General features: G+C 60.1%; 1 protein-coding gene across 1 annotated transcript; it reads right to left on the bottom strand.

Annotated features, from left to right (window-relative positions):
- Positions 1–2,658: 2,658 nt before the first annotated feature.
- Positions 2,659–18,136, bottom strand: SFRP1 (secreted frizzled related protein 1). The gene is made up of 3 exons (XM_090053136.1): positions 17,567–18,136; positions 13,848–13,925; positions 2,659–6,782 (listed from the first exon to the last, which is right to left on the bottom strand). Exons 1-3 carry the CDS (start codon positions 18,081–18,083, stop codon positions 6,460–6,462), a joined length of 918 nt encoding a protein of 305 aa, XP_089909262.1. The 5' UTR covers positions 18,084–18,136; the 3' UTR covers positions 2,659–6,459.
- Between the last annotated feature and the right edge of the window lie 1,965 nt (positions 18,137–20,101).

Genomic DNA, 20,101 nt, shown 5'->3' with positions numbered 1-20,101 from the left:
GTGACCGCCTCTTCTCCGTGTGGGTGCAGCCCCTCCTTATCTAAATAACCCCCAGATGTGGTGGGGGGCTGGCGGCAGCCCGGCCGGGGCCTGTCTCGGGCGTCAGCGCTAAGGGCTAAAGGCTCCCCAGCCTGCGATGGCAAGTGATCAAAGTCATCCTTTCTGCCTGCATTTGCCTCCTGCCTAGGTGAAGCTCCCCAGATGCTGCTGCAGGAGACATGAAAGCAGCGTCCTGTCCCAGCTGCCCCCGCTGCGCTCCCCTGCACGCCGTCCCCTGCGAGGAGCTCGCACCCTGCAGCCTGCTCCCCCACCCGACCCGGGGCTGCTGCCCGGGGAGGAATGCAAGCAGGAATGTCCCAGCCGTGCTCCCGCTGACCCGGCGAGGCCTGGGCTGGCTCTCCGGGCGAAGCAGGAATTCGGGAGCGGGCCAAGACTGGCATTACTCTTTTCTTTGCTGGCCACGCACAGCTGGGAGAGGGGGTGGGGGTCCATGGCAGTGCTGCCCGGCCTCCGCGTGGGCAGACAGTGCCTCGATTGTGCGCCCAACGTGCGGGGCATCGAGGTGCCATTCCAGGCAGGGGATACTTTGAGGTAGCAGCTTGATCCCATCCAAAGCCAGCTTTTGTCTCCAGGCACCAGAAACATCCGTGGCAGGACGCCAATAGGGCCCCATCTCCCTGCTTTACGGGGGCAGGCTCGGGGGTTGCTGGTGTTTGGGGCTGCGTGCCCAGGATTTGCTGGAGAGTGTAGGGCATTCTTCAAGGTTTAAGACTAGTTTAGACAAGCAGCTGGCTGGGAGGGTTCAGATAGGGCTGATCCGGCCTTCATCAGTGGGGTGAGCTGGTGTGGCTGCTCTGTGGGTCTGCGACAAGTTAGGGGCATGCATATATTTTCTGTAGGCCCTACAAATATAACAGGGATGCAAATGGTCTTGTTGGCTGGCGAGACAACTTCCCTCTCATGGCCTACAATCATGGTGCTCATCGCCACGTGTTATCCAGATGGGTGCCATAGTGGTCATAGGAGCGCAGGGCTGGAAGGGGCCCCGCCATGTCTCCTAGTCCAGCCCCCTGCTCCAGGCAGGACCAGCCCTGACTAAAGCACCCCACATCTGTCCAACCTGCTCTTGAAAGTTTCCAGGGATCTAACCTAAATTTCCCTTGCTAGCCCTGTCTTCTCCAGAGGAAAGCCCATCTTCATCTTCTCTATGGTTTCCTTGCAGTGTTTGAAGACTGCACCTGACACTCCTGTTAATGCAAGATTTACACGCGACACTCCTGCTAATGCAACCCAGGAGGCTGTTGGCTATTTGTTGTGCATCCAGTGAATGCTGCTGGCTCATATTCAGCTAATGGTCCACAGTAACCCTCAGGTGCCTCTCTGCAGCCCTGCAGCCATGCCAGTTGTTCCCGTCTGGATGCGTGCATATGTGCTTGCTGAATCTCATCTATCGACTGCAGAGCATTGCTCCAGCCTATCTAGGTCACGCTGGATCCCAGCCCTGCCCTCCACTGTCTGCAACTGGAAAGCTTGCTAATGCCAATCTGATATGCTAGAGCTCTAAAAATAAAATTAAATAAAATAAAGCATGGAAAAAAGGGCTGCCAGGCAGGCAAGCTCAGAATATATTGTGAACCTAAGGTAAAGCTATGAATTCTTTGCCATCATCAGATTCAACAAAAAGTAACTTGAGATTCTCACATGCACATTTAGCACATTCACATCTCTCTCACAGGACTGCTGTCAAGTTGGCTGGAGACAGTCAGGAAAAGAAAGCTGATTTTGCAAAACACTGCAAAATTGCAGAGCTGTTTTCGCTCCAGGAGCTCCAACCACACCTGCTCAGTCACCATTTCAACCCGCCCCCACCACCCCAGCGTGTCTCCATGTGTCTGCATTTCAATGGTCTGTTATTTTTCTTTCATTGCAGATGTTAAAGCATTCCCTCAGCCTGTGCTTCCTTTGCCCAACCCTGTGTCTGGTGAGCAGTGGCTGTGCTGCGGTGTTGGAGCTGCAAAGAGATTGCTGCTGCAGCTGCCAGACTTTGGATAAGGCAGGTTTAGGAAAAACCCATTCTGCAGCACAAATGCTGCTTTGGCCAGCTGCACCCTGGACAGGTCTCCTGGAGAGCGCCAGGGCATGCCACCCCATGCCCATTACATTCAGGTACCTGGAAACTCCTTGGGGGTTTCTCTATTAACCTGACGGCATTGGCCAAGCTCGCTAAGCAGGCAGGGCCCCAGGATGCCACTGACACGGCTGTGCTGCCCACAGCTTAGCACGGGATGTGGCACAGAGGTGAAAGACACGTGCGGCAGCGAGAAAAAGCCCTGGAGAGGTGAGAGGGGCCAAAGCAAGAAGCCGCAGCATGGCACAGCCGGCAAGAGACTGTGAAAACCACATCCAGCCCGTATGCATGGTGCGAGGGCTGTCGGCGATCTTCCCTTGGACTTGGCCTTGGCCTTGCATTACCCCTGCAGTTGCAGACCCTCATTTCGGGTGCAAGCAGCTGGCGGCCGCAATGGCATAGCGTACCCTCCAGCTGCAGGGACGCCCGGCCCTGGGGATGGTGTGCAGCTTGTGCCAACATGCTGTTGCCCACCAGCATCTGTTGTCACCTCCCGCTGCAGGCAGCACTCGACAGGCACCAAAGCAAGGTTAGAAAACAACATCTCTTTATAAAAACACCAGGGGGGAATCACATTGGCATTGGTTAACTCAGCAATTTTAGTGAAGTGAATATTGATACATGGCTGGAGAAGCAGGAGCAGTGCTGGAGGGAAGAACAGGTAGGGGTCCGGCTAGCAAACACCCTTCAGAACAGCAACCCGGACGGGAAATTGCAGACAAGGAGAAAAGAAAGGATCGAAGCCCAGGGAACATATTCGGTCTCCAATGCTCTGCGCATCTCCATGGGGAGGTGAAGCAGAGAGCGGCTCCAGGAGTCAGGCTTTACGGAGCGCCGGTCTGACAGCAGCAGATCTGCCACGGCAGTGACACGGACTAGCGCAGTGCCTCTGTGGTACGTGCAGCCACGTGCACCCCCCCGCCACCGGGGCCACGTCATGTTTGCTGCATGGGGTGGGTGCTGCCCAGCTGCTGGGATACAGCTGTTGCTAAAAAGGCATTCCTGGTGATGTGCAGGGCACAGGGACATCAGGCAGACAGGCTTCCTGCTAAGGGAGCTCTGCTTTTCAGGCCTGTGAATCCTGACGGCCTGTTCTCTGAAAGCATCTCCATGTGCAAGCCAAGTGCCCTTGCCTTGTCAGTGCAGGAGTCACGCGGAGGCGAGCGTGTGCCGTGAGCCGGCTGGGCAGAGGGGGAGTGCACCGAGTATTTGTGAGCTGTGCACCGCGCACTACAAACGCCAGACGCTGCAAGCAAAATGATGGACCTGCTGCGGAGGGCTGTGGGTCTGCCCGTCTCGGAGGGGACAGGGAACGATTCGCCTGGCTTCTGGCTCCCATCAGACAGAGCCTCTGCAATGTTTCCTAGCAAACCTGTGCCGCGACAGCCACTGCAGCTGCAATCCTGCGACTCCTAGGCACTCCCTCAGCGGCTCAGTCTGGAAATGACAGACCCGGGTAGGAGGCTGCTGCTCTTCAGGCGACAGTGAAAAGCTTAGGGTGGGCTTCACGTCATAGCTCATTTCCACACCCTGGGGCTGCCCCGGCCTTCATGCTGAGAGCCGCTCTGCTGTTTTCATTAAAGGCATAATTAAGTACAGAAAAAGAGCAGCCGCCTTCAGTAACAAGGAAGCCTCGTGCTCTTTTTCACAGGCTTGAGAAGGGCAGGATCTTTATGACTCCCATCGCACTAATGCTTTACATTTTTTCCCTTTCCAAAATCTCCAAACCCCCTGCCTGCCACACTTTCCTACGTGAACTCTCTAAGCAGTTACATTCAGCCAGAATGAAATCTCCCTGAGCTGCCTGCAAAGGATGGGCTGGAACAGCAACCACAGGCTCTCAGGTTTTTATCACAAGACATAAAGCAGAACCGGAGTGTCTGACTGATGCCCCAGCACATCAGATCGCTAGATCCAGGCGCTTTCCGAACTGCTGACAGTTTGCCAAGCAATTTGGCAAGACCAGAATTACTCTCTGGGAACAGAGAAATGTCCAGAAAACCTTGCCTGAAATAGTAGGTGCTAACCTGGAAGAAGGGTCTTCGCAGAGGGCAGAACAGGGGGTCAGAGAGCTGTCAGAGTAACTGCTACCATACAGCAATATGCTGCTTTCAGCTGGTCATTACAGTAACAAATTCCTTTTCCACTGCCTAGCTCCAAGGTGCTACCTGGGAGCTCTCCTCAGGCCTGTGCCAAGGCAGAGTGATGCTGCCCCTAACCCGGATGCACCGTCTGGCTGGCTGCGGAGCCTGGCATGGTGTCAGTCCCCGGGATCCAGAATGAGATCATTCTTTAGTCCCAGAACAGCAAAAGGGGGCAAGTGCCCCCGCCACGAGAGCTCCCGGGTAATGAACATGCTGCACAAGAGAGGGAACTGCAAACAGTGCAGTGTTTCCCAGGCACTGTCTTTCTAAACTTGCTCTATTAAACAGAGTGTAGGAAATGGATTAACCCCGTTAACCAGCAAGATCATGCTGCATGCAAGATACTAGTGAGCAAAGGGGTATCATCCTGCTCGGGACCATAGCCCCGCATGCCTCCGGACCCTGGTTTGAGAAGCACTCTCTGGAGATGAGCCTGCCTGCACAGGGCAACTAGGATTTTAAGCCTACGTGACCTGGATTTCTGTCTGGTTTCCTGCTGCCCACTGGGGATAGCAGAGCTGGATGCAAATACCAGCTGCTGCCCCACCCTGAGTAGAAGTCAGGGTGCAAAGCACTGTCCCTAACATGAAGCAGTGCTGAGAGGAGCCCACTAGCTGCCCACCAGCCCCTAAAACTGCATCTCTTGCAAATTCCCATCTGCTCAGTGACTCTTCTGTGATGCAAAACCACCGCTCCTTGTCCCTGCGCTCTGCCAGTGGCAAGCTTCCCCGCAGCGACTGGACCAGCTTTGCCCAGCTCAGCTGCTTTGCAGGCAGCTGGAGTGAAGCCTGCTGCATCTGCTGCCATCCGGCCACAGTCAATGCCAGGCCAAGGTTCCTCTAGCTCCAGGTGGCTGTTTCACGCCAGCTTCCTCAGCCACCTGTGGCACTCGAGCGCATGGGGTCCAACAGCAACTCGTACCGAAGCACGTGGCCTGGAACAGTTTGTTTTGCATCAGGGAAAAGACAGCCGGTCTCAGAAACCCCGCAGGGACTCTCCACAGTATGCCTGTCTTGACTGCATTGCTCTGTTACAATTAACACAGCATCCAAAGGCATTTCTCTGCATCATGGCCTGCAGAAAAAGCAGCTGCAAAACCCACAGGGGAAAAGGATGGGGGGAAATCAGCAGCCCCCTGAGCTAAGAAAGGAATCAATGCACCAGGATGACAGGAGTAAGTGTAGACCTCGAAGCCAGGGATTTGCAAGTGCATGTTAGGCTGATTCAATAGGGTGATCTAGGCTAAAATAGGAATGACTGATATGGGATGGAGTTAGTACAGACTTAAGGGAGGGCAATACAATTCATGCCAGGCATTACAGCATTCTGGGAAACAGATCCTGCCCAACTAACATGATGTACGTGTGTGAGGCTGCTGGCTTGCTTGGTAGAGGTGATCGCTCTGATGCAATGCACGCTGCCCTCTGCAAGGCTTTGCGACCCAGACAACTCTGGCTAATGGACAGGGCTCAAAAGCACCTGCAAATAGGGCGTCAGCAAGAAGCGGACCTGCAGCAGGGCCAGCGGGAGCTGTTCCTGGTTTTAGGCCATTTAGGATTTTCCCTGGGCCCACGTAGGGCTCCTCCGCCCAGCAGATGGACAGACAAGCTCCAAAGGCCGCAGGTGGAGCTGCACAAGGGTCAAACGGAAACAAGGTACGGCTTTCCGAGCGAGGGAAATGAGGCATCGGACAATTTATCCAGAGCCGCGGCAGATTCTCCGTCGCTGGAGATCCTTACAGTGAGACTGGATGTTTTCCTAACAGCTACGGTCTAGCTCAGACAGGAGGGAATTCAGGGCAGCCCTCTGGCCTGTGTGGCACGGGATGTCAGACTGGCTGGTCTCACTGGTCCCTTCTGGTCTATCCTTCTAGTTTCACCTCCCCACTTTTCCTTTCCCTGCCAGGCTCCACGTCTGAACAGGCTTGCATCTCACAACAGCAACAGGGACCATCCCACACCGCAGGTGTCGACAGCGGGTGACCGTGCCGTGCAGGGTGTCGCACTGTCGATGCCCGTGTCCAGGGGGGTACGGACGCTGGGGCAGACCTTGAAAGGAAGCTCTAACAAAGACAAAGAAACAAAACAGGGGTGGGGACAACATCCACTACTAGAGGGGGGGGATGTGTGAGCCCCGGGCCGGGGCTGTGCAAGGTCCACACCAGCAGGAGTCCCTCTGGCTGCCGCCTCATTTGAAGACCGACGGGAACGTGGGACAGTCGGGGCTTTTCATCTTCTTCATGAACTGCTTGAACTCCTTGTTCTTCTTATCCCACTTGTAAATGGCCGTCAGCAGGTACTGGCTCTTCACCTGCCGGCCCATGATCAGGAAGTAGTGGTTGAGGTTGTCCAGCTGGTGGCATGGGCACCCGGCCCCGTTCTTTAGGTAGAGGATGAGCTTCTTCAGGTTCTTTTTCCTGATGGGGCCCATTTTCAATGCCTTCCTCTTCTTCGGGATAATCTTCCTATCCCCGTTCTCCCTTTTTACCTCCTTTATCGTCATCTTCAGAGCTAGAAAACAACAGAGAAGGACACAGCTCCTGAGCAAGGCTGACTCAATCAAACCAACCCTGTGCGGGGGTGGAGGGATGCACCTTACAGACTAATTAAGCAGGAAATATGGAGATCGCAGGCTGGCCTCACTTCATGAGGCTACCCTGGCTAAGCACTGCCTCTGCCTCTCATCCCTTACCTTATACGCGGAGGGAAGCGCTTTGGGATGGATCCTGTTTGGCCAGCAGCCTGGGCCCCCCCAGGGACTAGGCATTACAAGTCAGAAATAATGACCAACAGCCCCTTGCGAAGAGGCTGCGGCGAGCCGCTGTGTGGGCCTGAAGCCAAAAGCCCCAGAGCCACAAACCACAGGGCTCCCCCGCAGAGCTCCCTGGCCCCGAGCATCCCACCACGCCAGCAAGCGGGCCCGGGTCCCCTGCTACAGGCCAAAGGACTGGCCAGGCCTTTCAGAGCAGCCCAGTCCCTCAACCCATGCTGGGTGCTTTTGATTTGAAAGAGGGACTTATTTAGCCAACACTGTGCACTCTCTGCTGGCAAACTGTTAGCTGAATAAACACCACTATTCCCTGCTCCACCGGCACCGAGCGAGATGCCTGCACGGGCCACTTAAAAGGTTGACTTCACCTCTCCAGCATACTGTTTAGCTGCCCCTGGCCTGCGGGTGCCTGCAAACCAGCTTCCAAGTGCTGCAAGTTTCTGCGCTGGAGCAACAAGGCCCCCTTGGAAACAGGCGTGTCTAATGGGGGGGGGGGGGAAGGAGCCCCGCGCAGCGCTAACCAAGGTGCACGGCGCAGGCAGCCAGCTCGCACCGTCCCCTCGGAGGAGAGCTAATCCGATCCAACTTCAATAGAGACTGTTCCCCTCTCCGGGCTCCACGCTTTCCCGAGCAATTTGCAACCTGAGTCAAAATGAATGCTCCTCGCCACGGCCGGGGAGAGGAATGCAGCGTGCATGGGAACAGCCAGGGAAATGTGTTGTGCATTAAGAGAGCGCTCGGGTGCCATCTGGCTCCGCCACCTCCTTGGGGGAAGCGCACGTGGCCAAGAATGACTAACATCTTTCCATCATCTGGGGGTTTACGGTGGGGTCGCCGATAAGCAGTGCTCGGGGAGGGGGTTCCCCTCCCACTTTGCGCCTGAAAGGTCTCGCTGGTGGCAGCAGCCACACAAGGGCCCGTGGTGCTGGCGGGGGGGGACCCTGCAGTGGCTCTCTGTGGGAGGCTGCTGGGCTGGGCCCTGCTGCCAGGGCGCAGCGCACGTGGAGTCCTGGACGGCAGCTCCGTGCACCGTTCCAGACACACAGGGTGGAAGGAGATGGTGATGACAACCCTGAAAAGGCAGCAGGATCCATCTATTACCCCCATGCTCCCAGCCACTGCATTGGCAGCAGCGGTGATGGGATTGATCTGCTCATGCGCCAGGAGCGTCCGCTGTGCCTGCCAGCCCCGCTGCATTATGCGGCTCCCAAGCAGGAAAGGAGGAGTGCACTAGAAACCAGAGGGGAACTTTCTTCCCATTTTGTTTTCTGAAATCAGGATGTGCAAGGGGCTAATGGGCTCAGCTGAGGTCGGTTTTCAACAGGTCCAGAAAGTAAAGGAACGGCTCCAGTGCCGCTCTAAGCCCCGAGGCATAGGTCAGGCTGCAGCTTCCCTTGCGCTGCCCCCAGCTTCTGTAGGGTCCGTGCAGCTACGCTGCAGGGCTGGGGAAGCTGCTTACACACCAGAGACAACGAATGGGGACAAACCTTTCTGGCAATGGCCCGTGCACAACAAGGCAGCTCAGCACAACCATGACAAACTTTCTGGAGGTAATGCGCAGGCAGAGGACTCCCCTGCGCACATGCCACCACGGGCTGGCCGCTCTCTGCCCCGCAGCAGATTGCTCCCAAACCCAAGAAATGCATGGATAACGAGGTCTTCCCGGTGCCATCGCACGGGCTTGTTGCCATCACCTGCTCAGATAAAGCACAGAGCTGGGCTGTGCTGCTAGCAGCAAGGACGCCTGCCTGGTCAGCCACTGCCACCACGACATCTGAGACCTGCAGCCCTGCTCCCTATGTTGGGCCGCAGACTTGGCAGATGTGCCGGGAGAGCGGCTTTCTTCAGCCCGGCCCGGGAGTCACAGCGAAGCCTCTGGGGTCCATGTACAGAAAGGCAGCTCCAACGACAGCTGCCCTCGTGAGACCTGTGCCGTGGAGCCCCCCCACAGCACATACCCGCACCAGCCCCAGCAAACACTTTTGCCCCAGCCTGGCCTGGGAGGGGAGGAGCAGGATCTAAATCAAAGGAGTTATCAGGACTGAGCGAGGCTTGGCTCCAGGCTCCGGGTGAGCTGCCAAAACAAACAGCTTCCTTCCCATGGACCCCAGCGCTGTGGCTCCCCCACCACTAGCCCAAATCTATCTCGGGCTGAGGGGGAGGTGGAGACGGCAGAGCTGGAGCGGACGCCAGGGCCCCAGGAAGCGCTCGCCAGAAATCGAGGCCGCGGTCTCCTGCAGGCTGGGAGCGCCAAAGCCCAGGGCAGTCTGCAGCACAGCCAGCCCTGGACCCACCGCGGCCCCTTGGCTCCCGTGCCAACGGCCCAGGGGGCTGCTCCCACATGCTCCAAACCTGGGCAGGCCCAACAGACTCATAGGACAAAGGGCCACCCCCAGGAAAATGGAGACTCTCACCCTGGCATGCTTCCCCACCCAGACTGGTGGCCCCACAGCTCTGACCCCAGCTATCCTTCCTGCCTTGGCCTCCTGGCTGTCCTCTGGCTCCTTTGAAACACGCGGTGCATGCTTGAGGGACATGCCACCAGCGCCGAGGCTGGGTGGTGATGCCGCCATGAAGAGGGTTTCCAGGGCCAGACTGTCCCTCTCCTGAGACGATGTGCAGCCCCCATGGACTGAAGCCAGGAACTTGGCCCTGACTGCTGAGGGCCCCTATCAGATCGTAGCCAGGCTCCACTGTCGCTGACGCGGGGAGAGCAGCGAGCGCAGAAGACATCAACGCGTCTGCTCCAATTTCCGCTCACTTGAAACAGGAGATAAGGAAATGTTTGCTTGCTCAGGGTGAATCAGGTCTTGGCAGCCGTGGCTGCAGGAACGGCAGGGCCCCCACAAGTTGGTTGGGGTCCAGCACGCCAGGGGTTGCTCGGTGCTGGCCACAGTTCTTGTCAATGAGGGCTGTGGGCTCAGGCTGTCAAAGGAGAAAACCTGGCCTCCCTCTGGCCTGCTGCTCCCTCGGGCCAGAGACTCTGGGTCGCTGGGATGGGGCTCTGCCACAGGGATCGGCAGCGTGAGAGAGATGGACGTGGTCCTAGCTCTGCTGCAGCCATTGCATGGGTGCAAGGGGCTTGGCCTGGAGCAAACCTGCCCAAGACACGGTCTCTGAACTGGAGCATCAGCTCACGCCAGACTTTAGGACAGTAGGGCACGTGCTACTGCCCTCAGACCCTCCAGCACTGCCCACCGCAGCAGCCCCTGCTTTCCAGGGGGCACAGGGAGCCCTCCTGCTGTGAGGCTGCTGCCCAAAGCACATCGGCAGGGCCCCACTCCGGCCCCCTGGCTTGCAAGGGGTGGGGGCAGAGAGACAGAGGGAGCAGAAAAATGCTGCTGCTCCAGCCTCGAAAATCTCTTGGAACGAGGAAACCTGCCAGAAGACACATTAGGCTGTAAGAGAAGAAGGCTGCAGGCAAGGGGCTGTCAGTCAAGGGGAAAAATAAATAGCACGTATTGATCTGATGCCTGTCTCCATTGCAACAAGAGCCCCCGACCCCGTGTGCCCTGCACAAAGGGCAGGAAGGGTAAATAAAATCACCCAGAGCAGCCTCAGGCCCAGCCTGGCCCAAGGTGAGAGAGGAACCCGAGCTGCGTGGCAGGGATGGGGCACAGAGGGGACCCCACCTCTCAGATTCCTGTGTCCCTGTCACATGGGAGTTGTGCAGGGGCTGCAGAGAGCCTGGGGGTCTGGCAGCCCCATCCAGCCCCAACCGCAGGACACTCTGCAGAAGGGGCGGGCGCCCTCCAGCACTGACCAGGCTCCAGCCACAGGCCTGGCGCTGGTACCACCGAGTCCTGCCAGCCCCGTTCGTGCTGTAACCCAATGCAGACATCCCTGCACGGGTCACTTTGAACCTAGCTGCTGCAGTGTAAAGGAACAGCAGCACCCGGCTCCCACAGACAGGAGCCAGGAACCTGCTGTCCACGCCAGGGGTCTTCCTACATGCCCGGTGCACCCTGGTCCCTGTCTCAGGGCACACGTGGCACATGGCACCCTTCCTTCCCTGCCCTAGCATCGCATTACTGCACGCCACCAACAGCTGCGCCCACCCTCCCCAGCTACAACTGCACCCCAGCCACCCAAACTCCTGCCGCGACTCTGCAAAGCATCGCCACGTCATAAGCACCTAAGGCAGTGTTATCATGAGAAGCAGTGGGGCAAGATGCTGGTGAGAACAGAGTGGGGCAAGAGACCTGCCGGCAGCCGCCCTGCTAGCGCGCTGGAGTCGCAGCCTGTTGCATGCACCAGGACTGGCAGGGGCCTGCAACATGCCAACTGCCCTGGCTGTTCCCTGGTGGGAGCTCAGGAGAAGCCTTCGTGTGAGCAGCTCGGCGACTGTTGCAATGCCCAACAGCCATCCTCCGTGGCCAATTGCCCTCCAGCGCTGCTTGCAGACTAAACACCCACCCCAGTGTGCTCGCGGCCTCTGAGGAGCCTTCCAAGAGCTGATGCCTTCCTAGTGGGCGCCTTCCTGTGAGGGGCTGGCATTGCACTGATACTTCTCCTCCTGCTTCCACCCCTTTGAGCCCCGCAGGTAAGAGATGAGGTGTGCAGGAGTCTCTGGGAAGAAATGGGGCAGTGGGACCACATCCTCTCACTCTCCAGGACTGGGCTGTGCCCCGGTTGTTTCCCCTGTGAACGGGATGGTTTCTAGAGATGATACCGTGTCCACACAGCTCATGTGCCTTCAGCTGTCTGTGCTGCAATACAGAGCTGGCTTAAACCCCTGCTGCATTTCCACCTCCTCTCAGCCTGGCCGCGGCCTACAGGTTTTCCTACAAGTGGCCTACATCTTCTGGCAAGGTCTCCCACTGATGGCACAACAGCACAGCCCCCAGTGCGCCTCCCCCAACTCTGTGGGGCCCTGCTTGTCCCTGCGGCACAAGAAGGCATCTCGCTGCATCTGGCCTGCAGGGCACTCTGCATGCCCCTGCCAGGCCCCATTCCCTCCTCCCCGAGGCAAGGAGCCCCACAAGAAGGGGGCTGCAGCTGGGCACTGCATGCAGCAGACACCTGAGCATGCATGTCCAGAGCCAGGTAAGTCCCCGGTCTCCACCTCCCTCCTGGATGCTGTGGCTGCTCCAGGACCCAGCGGGAAGCCCACACGTTCCTGGGAGGCTGCTGCCCAGCTGTTCCTGTTGATGTTTTCCTGTCTGGGAACCAACTGGCCTCCAGCCTGGCAGGGCTGGCCAGGCGAGGCGGCAGGCAGGCCAGGTGGGGGACTGGCCACACGCAGGGGAACGCACACCTCACTCAGCCTGCCTTTCACAGCCTGCCAGGAGAGCTGCACGGGCTGGTGATGATGGTGGAGCCGCTAGGCGCTGTGTTCGATTTGGACAGCCTGAGATTTTTCCCTCTAGGGTTGCCAAAGCCCTGTCTACCTCCGACTGCACTTGTAAGCCAGCCCGCATTCGGCACAGCTCCACCCAGTGCTTCAGGGTCATTGCTTCAAGCAGCTCCCTGGTCCCACCCCAGGCATCTGCACTCCGACCTGCCGAGGGACAGTGCCTCAAAGGCACCCTCAAGGCCCGTGCACTCCTGGCCCTTGACCCTGGGCCGCTACTTGCTCAAGTGGCTGGGGGAGAAAGGCAGAGTGGCCTTCTGAGCCTAGCGATGCTCTCAGCAAGGCCACGTAGTGCCAGTGCACTCTTGGGCAGAGGGATGCTGACTGACACCATCCTCTCGGTATTTAACAAGGTCCTTGGAGGCCATTTCCTCGCTCATCGCAGACCAAAATAATGCCCACCTCTTCTGATGGGCTGGGCAGCAAGGGAGAGAGAACATCCCTGGCTGAACAGTCCTGCCTTTGGGCGACGGGCAGAGACTGGGGCACCCCAGGCTCTTGCCAACACACTGCCTGTCCCCAGCCACGCGAGCAGGGCTTCAGGCTGCACAGCCCTGCCCACGGGGTCTGCCCTAGGGAAGCTGAGGCAGCTGAGCTCAACCCCCTCCTCCTGCCTGCCTGCCTGCCCAGACAGGGCAACTGGTCCAGAAGCCAGCCCCAGCTGGGGTTGCAGCCCTCTGGGAGCACCCAGGCTGCGTTCAGCAACCAGCAGCAGTGAACACCGCACCAGGAGCCTTGGCTGGGCACAGCCGCAGCAGGTGCCGGGATCCAGAGCTCAAGTACCCTGCCCCGGGACGAAGCCACCTTCTTGGCCAGGCGTCGGTGCCCGAGTCACTGGGACCACCGGGATCCGCTGTCGTCCCACTCTCTCCCACTGACCTCCAGCAACACAACAGTGACATCTAGAGGCACACGTGTTCAGAGGCACACCAGCGACCCAGCTGCGTGGGGCAACACCCACTAGAGAGGCTTACTGCCTGCCCAGGGGTCTGGGGCCACCCCCACCCAGCCCCGCCACTGCACTGTCCCTCGTGCATGTCAATTGAGCTGTTCTGGTCTGGCAGCACCAAGCACCCGGTGTGGGTCTGGCCCCTATGCCCCCAACCAAGAGCAGACGCAACCCAGTGTGGTGCCATGCTGATCCAGAGCCAGTCACGTTTTGGGACCAGGGCCAAGGGCAAGGGCCCCGTGGAGCAGAAACACCTCTGTTTGTATGGCCTGAGATAGAAGTGAAAGGCAGAGACCAGACTGCTCCCACCAGCCCTGCAGACTGTGCTCAAGGGGGCTGGGGCAGGGAGCTGCTACCCACCCCTGAAAACTGCAGCCAGCCTCCCAAGTGCAGACAGGACAGAGCTGAGACATGGGCAAGGGGAGGAGGGCACTTGGGATCGGGGGAGGCACTGGGGCCGATGATGCCTTCTCCTTCATGCAGATGTCATGCACGGCCTCTTACCGAATTCACTGGCGCAGAGGTGCTCTATGATGGCCTCCGACTTCATCTCATTGTCGCAGGGGGGGCACACGCCTGAGCCTACAGAGAGGAAGAGAGGACATCAGTGCTGGATTCTCATTGCTGATTGCAGACCCCTTGTGCTGGCCTCCAGCGAGGCACTCGCCACCCACCTCATGGGCTCCTGTGAGAGGCAGGTGGGGGCCTGGGGCACGTCCCTCCACTGCAGTGTGAGCATGCAGGTCTGCATGTCCCACAGGGTCTCTGCAGGTCTGCGAGTCTTTGCTCCTGCACAAGCCCTCGGGTGCTCCCTGCCCCAGGGTCACACTGGCAGCAGCAGCAGCTTGTGTGTATGCAGGATCACCCGCTTGGCCCCCAGCCCTGTCAAAAGCCTTGAGGCCTGCCTGGGGCCAGAGCACAACAGGGCAGAGCTGGCAGGCAGCAGCAGTTCTGGTGCCAGGCGCTCAGCTGAGGTGACCTGGGCACTGCACGGTCTGGCCTGCAGCCCACCAGGCTTCCCAGCCAGGGAGGAAGCAGCGTCCTGGCACAGGAGTGGCTCTTTCAGGCTCAGCATGGGCATGAGCTGTCTGTGCCATCATGATGCCCCGCGCTGCCGCAGGTGCTGCATGCAACAGGGACCTCCCACACATATGGGTGCCCAAAGGCTGATGCCCAACACTGAGACAGCCTGAGGGAGGCACCTGCTGGACATGAGTCTTGTTCCTGCTATTGTCACCTGCACCCTGTCTACCCAGGGGCACAGCACTCCCCCCCAACCTCTGCTACAGGGCTGAGGTATTAGTTAGCCCTGAAAAAGCCAACACTGCTATGTGTACTCCAGGGTCTTACTGTGCTGCAATCCCCTTGGAACCTGTGTAGCGAGAGCCAGGACACAGGCATTTGTGACATGCATGCCCTCATCAAGACTGAGCCCCTTTGTGCACACAAAGGGACAGCAGAAGGGAAACTGAGGCACGCCACGGGGGAGAGGGGAGGTCAGTGGCAAAACCCAGGTCACATCCCACCTGGGCCTGCACAGGGGCCAAGCTCCCGCCCAGGCAGCACTCCTGCCCGCTACTGCCCCGCCAAGCTTTCAGCCCGCACAGTGCTGGAGCAGGCTCGCAGAAGAAGGAATGTGTAATGCTATATTAATCTGCGAGTCCCTTGGTGCATCCTGGGGGCCTGCGGCCTGTGCTGGAGCAGAAAGGAATTCAGCAGGTCAGCGCGGGGAGCGAATTCCTCGGCAGAGGTGTTAATGGGGAAGGAGCTGGCAGACTCGCTTTTATTAAGACCCGGGAAGAAGGGAGTGAGGAAGGGGGTAGCACCGGCCCCTGGCCTGGTTTAAGCCCACAGGAAGCCAGCCCAGCCCAGCCCCAGCCCAACTATGCGAGGAGCTCTGGGTTAGGTCAGGTTCACGCAGGCTGAGCGGGTTGGGGAGAGGGCATGGAGCCTGCAGGCCTGTCGGCTCACTCATGGGGAGGCCAGGGGTACAGAGGGGTACATCCGTGACACGACTCTGTGGCAGAGCGGAGGTGGAGGGTGCAAAGCCTGGGGAGCAGCCTGCCTGCCCTGGACACTGGTGAGAAGCAGCATGGGCCTTCCTCTGGGTCCCGGAGGTCCTCATTCTGCAGTGCAAGCCCAGCCCTTCTCTGCACGCATGCTACCAGGGCCTCCGAGCTGCTTCAGACTATGCCTGGTATATCAACATGGGCACTCGCGCTTCTGGTGACTGCTGCTTCTTGCAAACGAGGCACCTCCAGCAGCAAGTCCAGCACAGAGGTGCCACCTCCCTCTGCTTACCATGCAGAGGAGACCCCAGCCAGCATCGCGCTGCTGTGAGATCCGGGAGTCCCACTGCAGCCAATGCACCTGGAGTCAGCAGACTGCCCGCACCTGCTGCGGCCTGGCCCCTGGCAACTTGCAAAGTGCCTGCCCAGGGTCCTAGCTGCAAACTCCACAGGGGTCTTTCCCCCTCCCTGTGCCTCCTGGGCACCCGTGTGGCCAGCTCTGCTGCATGGTAGGACTGCTGGCAGCATGGACCGCAGGACTGCCTCAATGGGCACCCCAGCACCAGCCTCCCATGAGCTTACACTTCCACAAGATGCGTGCCCCCTTGCTTGCAAAGGAAAATACCATGACTGCCCTTGTCCCCAGGGCCACGCTCCCCTCAGGCAGGCGCCAGGTCCTGGTGCAGCTGTGGCCGTCGCAGCACAGCTCACGGAGCTCCAGGTTTGAATCGAGGCTCCAAAGAGGCCGCCAGATGTGCCCTAAGGCTGCCACAACAGCCTGAGCCTCCAGGGCTCAAAGGACAAGCCTTTCCCACAGCCTGAGTCAAATTTGCCAATGCTGGAGGCCTGAGCTGGCTTCACCGTGGTGACACTGCAGCCCCCGTGGGGGAAGCAGGGCTCCCCTTTCCCTGGGCGCTGCTGCAGGAGGGTCCTGGGCTTGGGGACACGAAGTGCAAGGTGGGTGTTTATGGGATGGTGGGGCAGGAGCTCCCTGCAGTGCGGGTGCGAACCCTGCAATGCCCTGTGCTGGCCAGCTGGTTGGGACCCATGCGGGGGATAGCTCCCTGTGTGGATGTGCCAGTGCCAATGCCCATCACCCCTCTGCCCCCACACCGGGGTCACAGCTTGTCCCACACCCACTTCTCCGGACTGTGCCAGCACCCCCGCACACTGCCTATGCCCCTGCCTCCTGCAGACACACTGCGGATGTCACGCCTCGCTCCCAAACCCTCGCAAGGAGCCGGGACACGCTGATGGGAGGATTCGGCACTGCACAATTTCTGCTGGGAAAAGCAGCAAAACTTTATCCAGCCCCTGGAGAGGAGAAAGCCAGGCGAGCCTGGGCCGGGGAGAGGGCAGGGGCCAGGGCCAGGGCTCGGGCTCCCAGCCCAGCGTAGAACATAAAGCGCTTTGTTTGCAAACAGTAACTGGGCTCGAGCACTCCTGCGAACACAGATTTCTCTCCCCACAAGCCCTGGATGCATAGGGTAAGAGGCACTGGGACCACTTAGCCCCGTGCTGTCCCCGGGCCGCAGAGCAGCCGTATGCCTGCGCCATCCGCAAAATCAAGCTAGCCTGTCCCCTCCAAAAGGACAGGAGGGGGAGAGCGGCATCCCCTTCCCAGCCCTTTGTCTCCTCTCCGTGGCCCCCCTTGGCTGCAAGCTCCAAAGCCGTCTCAGGGACGGTGCAGCTCAGTGCCGCACGTCTGCTTAGAAAGTTTTAGGTAAGGAGCTAAGTGTCAGCACAACTCCTGCCGTGCAGCACGCGGCAGCGCGTCCAGCCCAGCCCGACAACCGGCTTTGCCTGCACCTCACCCAGCCAACCCAGCCAGGAGCTGCTCTGCCTTTGAGAAACCTGCCTGCTCAAAGCCATTGTCCCTCTCCCCAGACCTCGGCAGCCCCTGGCATGGTTTTTCCGTGCCGAAACAAGCCCCGCGGGCACTGACCACAGCCCCCTGGGAAAGCCTGCGCCTGGCTGGTTGCTCCCTTTCCCCAGCTCCCCAGGCAGGCACGGAGGGTCTTGCTGCCCTGCTCTGGCGGTGACACTGTTTTGCGGACCTGTGAAATCGGGCTCCTTCAAGACAGACACCGCCTCCACAGCACGGGTTCAGGTCTGGGCATCGGGGCGCCCCGCGCTCAAGAACCGCAAAGCCCGAGGGTCCAGCCGGAGCCGGAGCGAGAAGCGTGCCAGCCCCTCGGGCACAGCGGGGCTCACCTTTGGGCCTGGCCACCTCGGTGGCGTTGGGGGTGGTCATGGCGATGCAGACGTCGTCCTGGGGGAACTGGTCGCACTTGAGCATGTCGGGCCAGTAGAAGCCGAAGAACTGCATGACGGGCTCGCAGGCGTCGCGCACGGCCTCGCAGAGCCAGCGGCAGGGGTAGACGGGCCGGTCCAGGCAGACGGGCGCGAAGAGGGCGCACAGGAAGACCTGGGTGCCCATGTGGCAGTTCTTGTTGAGCAGCGGCACCCAGCTGCTGGCCTGGTGCTTGACCTCGGCCATGGTCTCGTGGTCCAGCAGGTTGGGCAGCACCATCTTGTCGTAGCCCACGCTGTGGCAGAGGCGCAGGTCGGCGGGGATGGGCACGCACTGGTGCGGCTTGGGGTAGAAGCGCCCGCTCTGGTAGGCGCCCAGGTCGGACTGGTAGCTCACGTAGTCGTACTCGCTGCCCGCCGCCAGCGCCGCCGCCGCCGCCGCCAGCGCCAGCGCCAGCGCCGCGCGCCCGCCGCCCATGCTGCTGCTGCTGCTGCTGCCGCCTGCCGCCGGGCCGCGCGCGGGGCCGGGGCCGGGGCCGGGGCCGGAGATGGGGCTGGGCCGGGGCCGGGGCCGGCTCTGGCCGCGCCGCGCCGCGGACAGCGCTTGTGAGGCGGGCGCAGCCAATCAGCGCCGCGCGGCCCCGCCCCGCCCCGCCCGCCCGCCGCCACCTGCTCCCCGCCCCGCGGCCACCTCCACCTGCCCCGCCCCGCCTCCAGCCCGGCCTCGTGCGCAGTGCGCGGTGCGCGACGGGGCCGGCGGTTGAGGTTCGCTCCTGCGCACGCGTTCGGCGGCGCCCTGGCGTCTCCTCAGGGCCGGGGTGTGCGGCTGTGCCCGACCTCTTCTCCCGGCTCCAGGCTGCGCCTCTCCAGGGGATGTTCCCTGCAGGCCTGACCTGCCTGTCCCCCGCTCTGTGCCTTGCTGCGGCGCTGCCTGGCACCCCACCCTCGAGGTTTCGGTATCTTTTTTACAGCCGCAGCCCCGAGGAAGCCGGGGGTAGGAGCTGTGGGTTGCCAAGGGGCCCTGCAGCGAGCCGTGGCAGGCTTGGCAACGAGGACTCCCAGTAGCTCACAGCAGCGTACCTCTGCCTCCACTCCTTTACCAAGAGACCTACGGGGGCTCGGCACAGCTCTGCCACGCTGGGGGCATTTTCACCCTGTTTCTGGGCCTCGTGCGTGCCCAGGAGGGGATAGTGGGACTCTGCTGGGTGGCAGCCCTACGGTGCTGCCCTGAGCAGGCCGTCCCCTCGCAGACACACAAAGCGCCAGTTGCCGACACAGCTCATGCTGTGTGATGCAGGAACTGCACCTCATTGCGAGGCAAATCCAGAGCTCGGCAGCCAGGGAGCGTGAAAAAGCCACTTTCACCTGAGGCCTCATGCAAGAGAGGAGCCAGTTAGCACCACTGACCAAGTGGAGAATTCAGCCGTAAAAGAGAGAGAGCTTCGCCGGGAGGGAAGAGGCCTGAATGAAAGAGGCGCTTGGATGCATCCAGCCTTGACGGCAAGTGGCAACGAAGCTCTGAACCAGACCTGGTGCAGAGGGGACCCGGTGTCCCAAAACCTGGACAGGCCCCGAGCAGGATGCGCGGTTCCAACCAGGAGCCGCGGAGGCGCGGCATGCTGACCGCTGCCCAGCTGGGCTGGTGTCCTATGGGAGGGGAGCACGGAGCCAGTGAAAGGCTCTCAGGTTTTGTCCCGGAGCTAGTTTGAATGCGCTTCCCCTCCCAACCCTGCGAGGGGTGTCCGGTGGGACCCTGCTGCTGGGCACTCTCTGGGAAGCTGTAATGGGCACTCCCAAGTGCACGTCCTTGCGAAGCAGTCCCAGAGCCTGCTGCCCAAAGGGCACTTGCCTGGGCCAGCATGTCCTTCCACTGACACCCCAGGGCTCAAGCACCTGCCTTTGCAGGCACCCAGGAGGGCAGTTCCAAGCCTGCTGGCTCCTTGTCAGTCTCTGGCTGACTTGGAGAGCCTGCCCTATGGATGTGGGGCAGATGGGCATAATAGAAAGCCCACAGATCAGTGAGAGAAGGGCAGTCCAGGGGGATCTGTGCCTCTGCAGTGATGTTTCATGCAACTGGCAGTCATTCCTGTTTCCTGTGGTCCTGCCACTCTGTTGCCACCCGGGGTTTCATGGGGAAGGTGAGTATGTGTTTGCCTGGGTGAATGGGACTGGCAGGGACTTCCCTGATGTAGCTGGGCAAGGTGGACCCTGATTGCTGCCCGCGCACAGCTCCCCCGGCTCGATGCTGCCAGGTGGACTCTTTTTAGCTAACTAGAGCTGGGCTGGGAGTGCAGACAGCTCATTTCTCTGAGGGCAAGGGCAGTCTCTGGCACATCTGCATGCTTGGTCTCCACATGGGTGTCAGCACTGCCCTCCCCCATAGGCTTAGAGCAGCCAGTACCCATCCCTTCAGCCAGCAATCCTTCTGCCCTGTCCAGTCCAGACCACTCAGTTGCCTCACGTGCAACATAGGGCCCCAGAAACCACAGCTCTGCC

The sequence above is a fragment of the Crocodylus siamensis genome, chromosome 6 (assembly GCF_052110815.1).
Source record: "Crocodylus siamensis isolate JL-2025a chromosome 6, ASM5211081v1, whole genome shotgun sequence".
Classification (NCBI taxonomy): Eukaryota; Metazoa; Chordata; order Crocodylia; family Crocodylidae; genus Crocodylus; species Crocodylus siamensis.
The sequence above is the reverse complement of the archived record's forward strand: the minus strand, read 5'-3'. Positions and strand labels throughout refer to the sequence as shown.

Excerpts from the sequence above, each read along its gene's own strand:
- SFRP1 (XM_090053136.1), bottom strand. The coding sequence starts at position 18,083 with ATGGGCGGCGGGCGCGCGGCGCTGGCGCTGGCGCTGGCGGCGGCGGCG. Across the intron at positions 13,926-17,566 it reads CGAGGTGGCCAGGCCCAAAG|GCTCAGGCGTGTGCCCCCCC; the intron begins GTGAGCCCCGCT and ends TCCTCTCTGTAG. Across the intron at positions 6,783-13,847 it reads CCTCTGCGCCAGTGAATTCG|CTCTGAAGATGACGATAAAG; the intron begins GTAAGAGGCCGT and ends GTTGTTTTCTAG.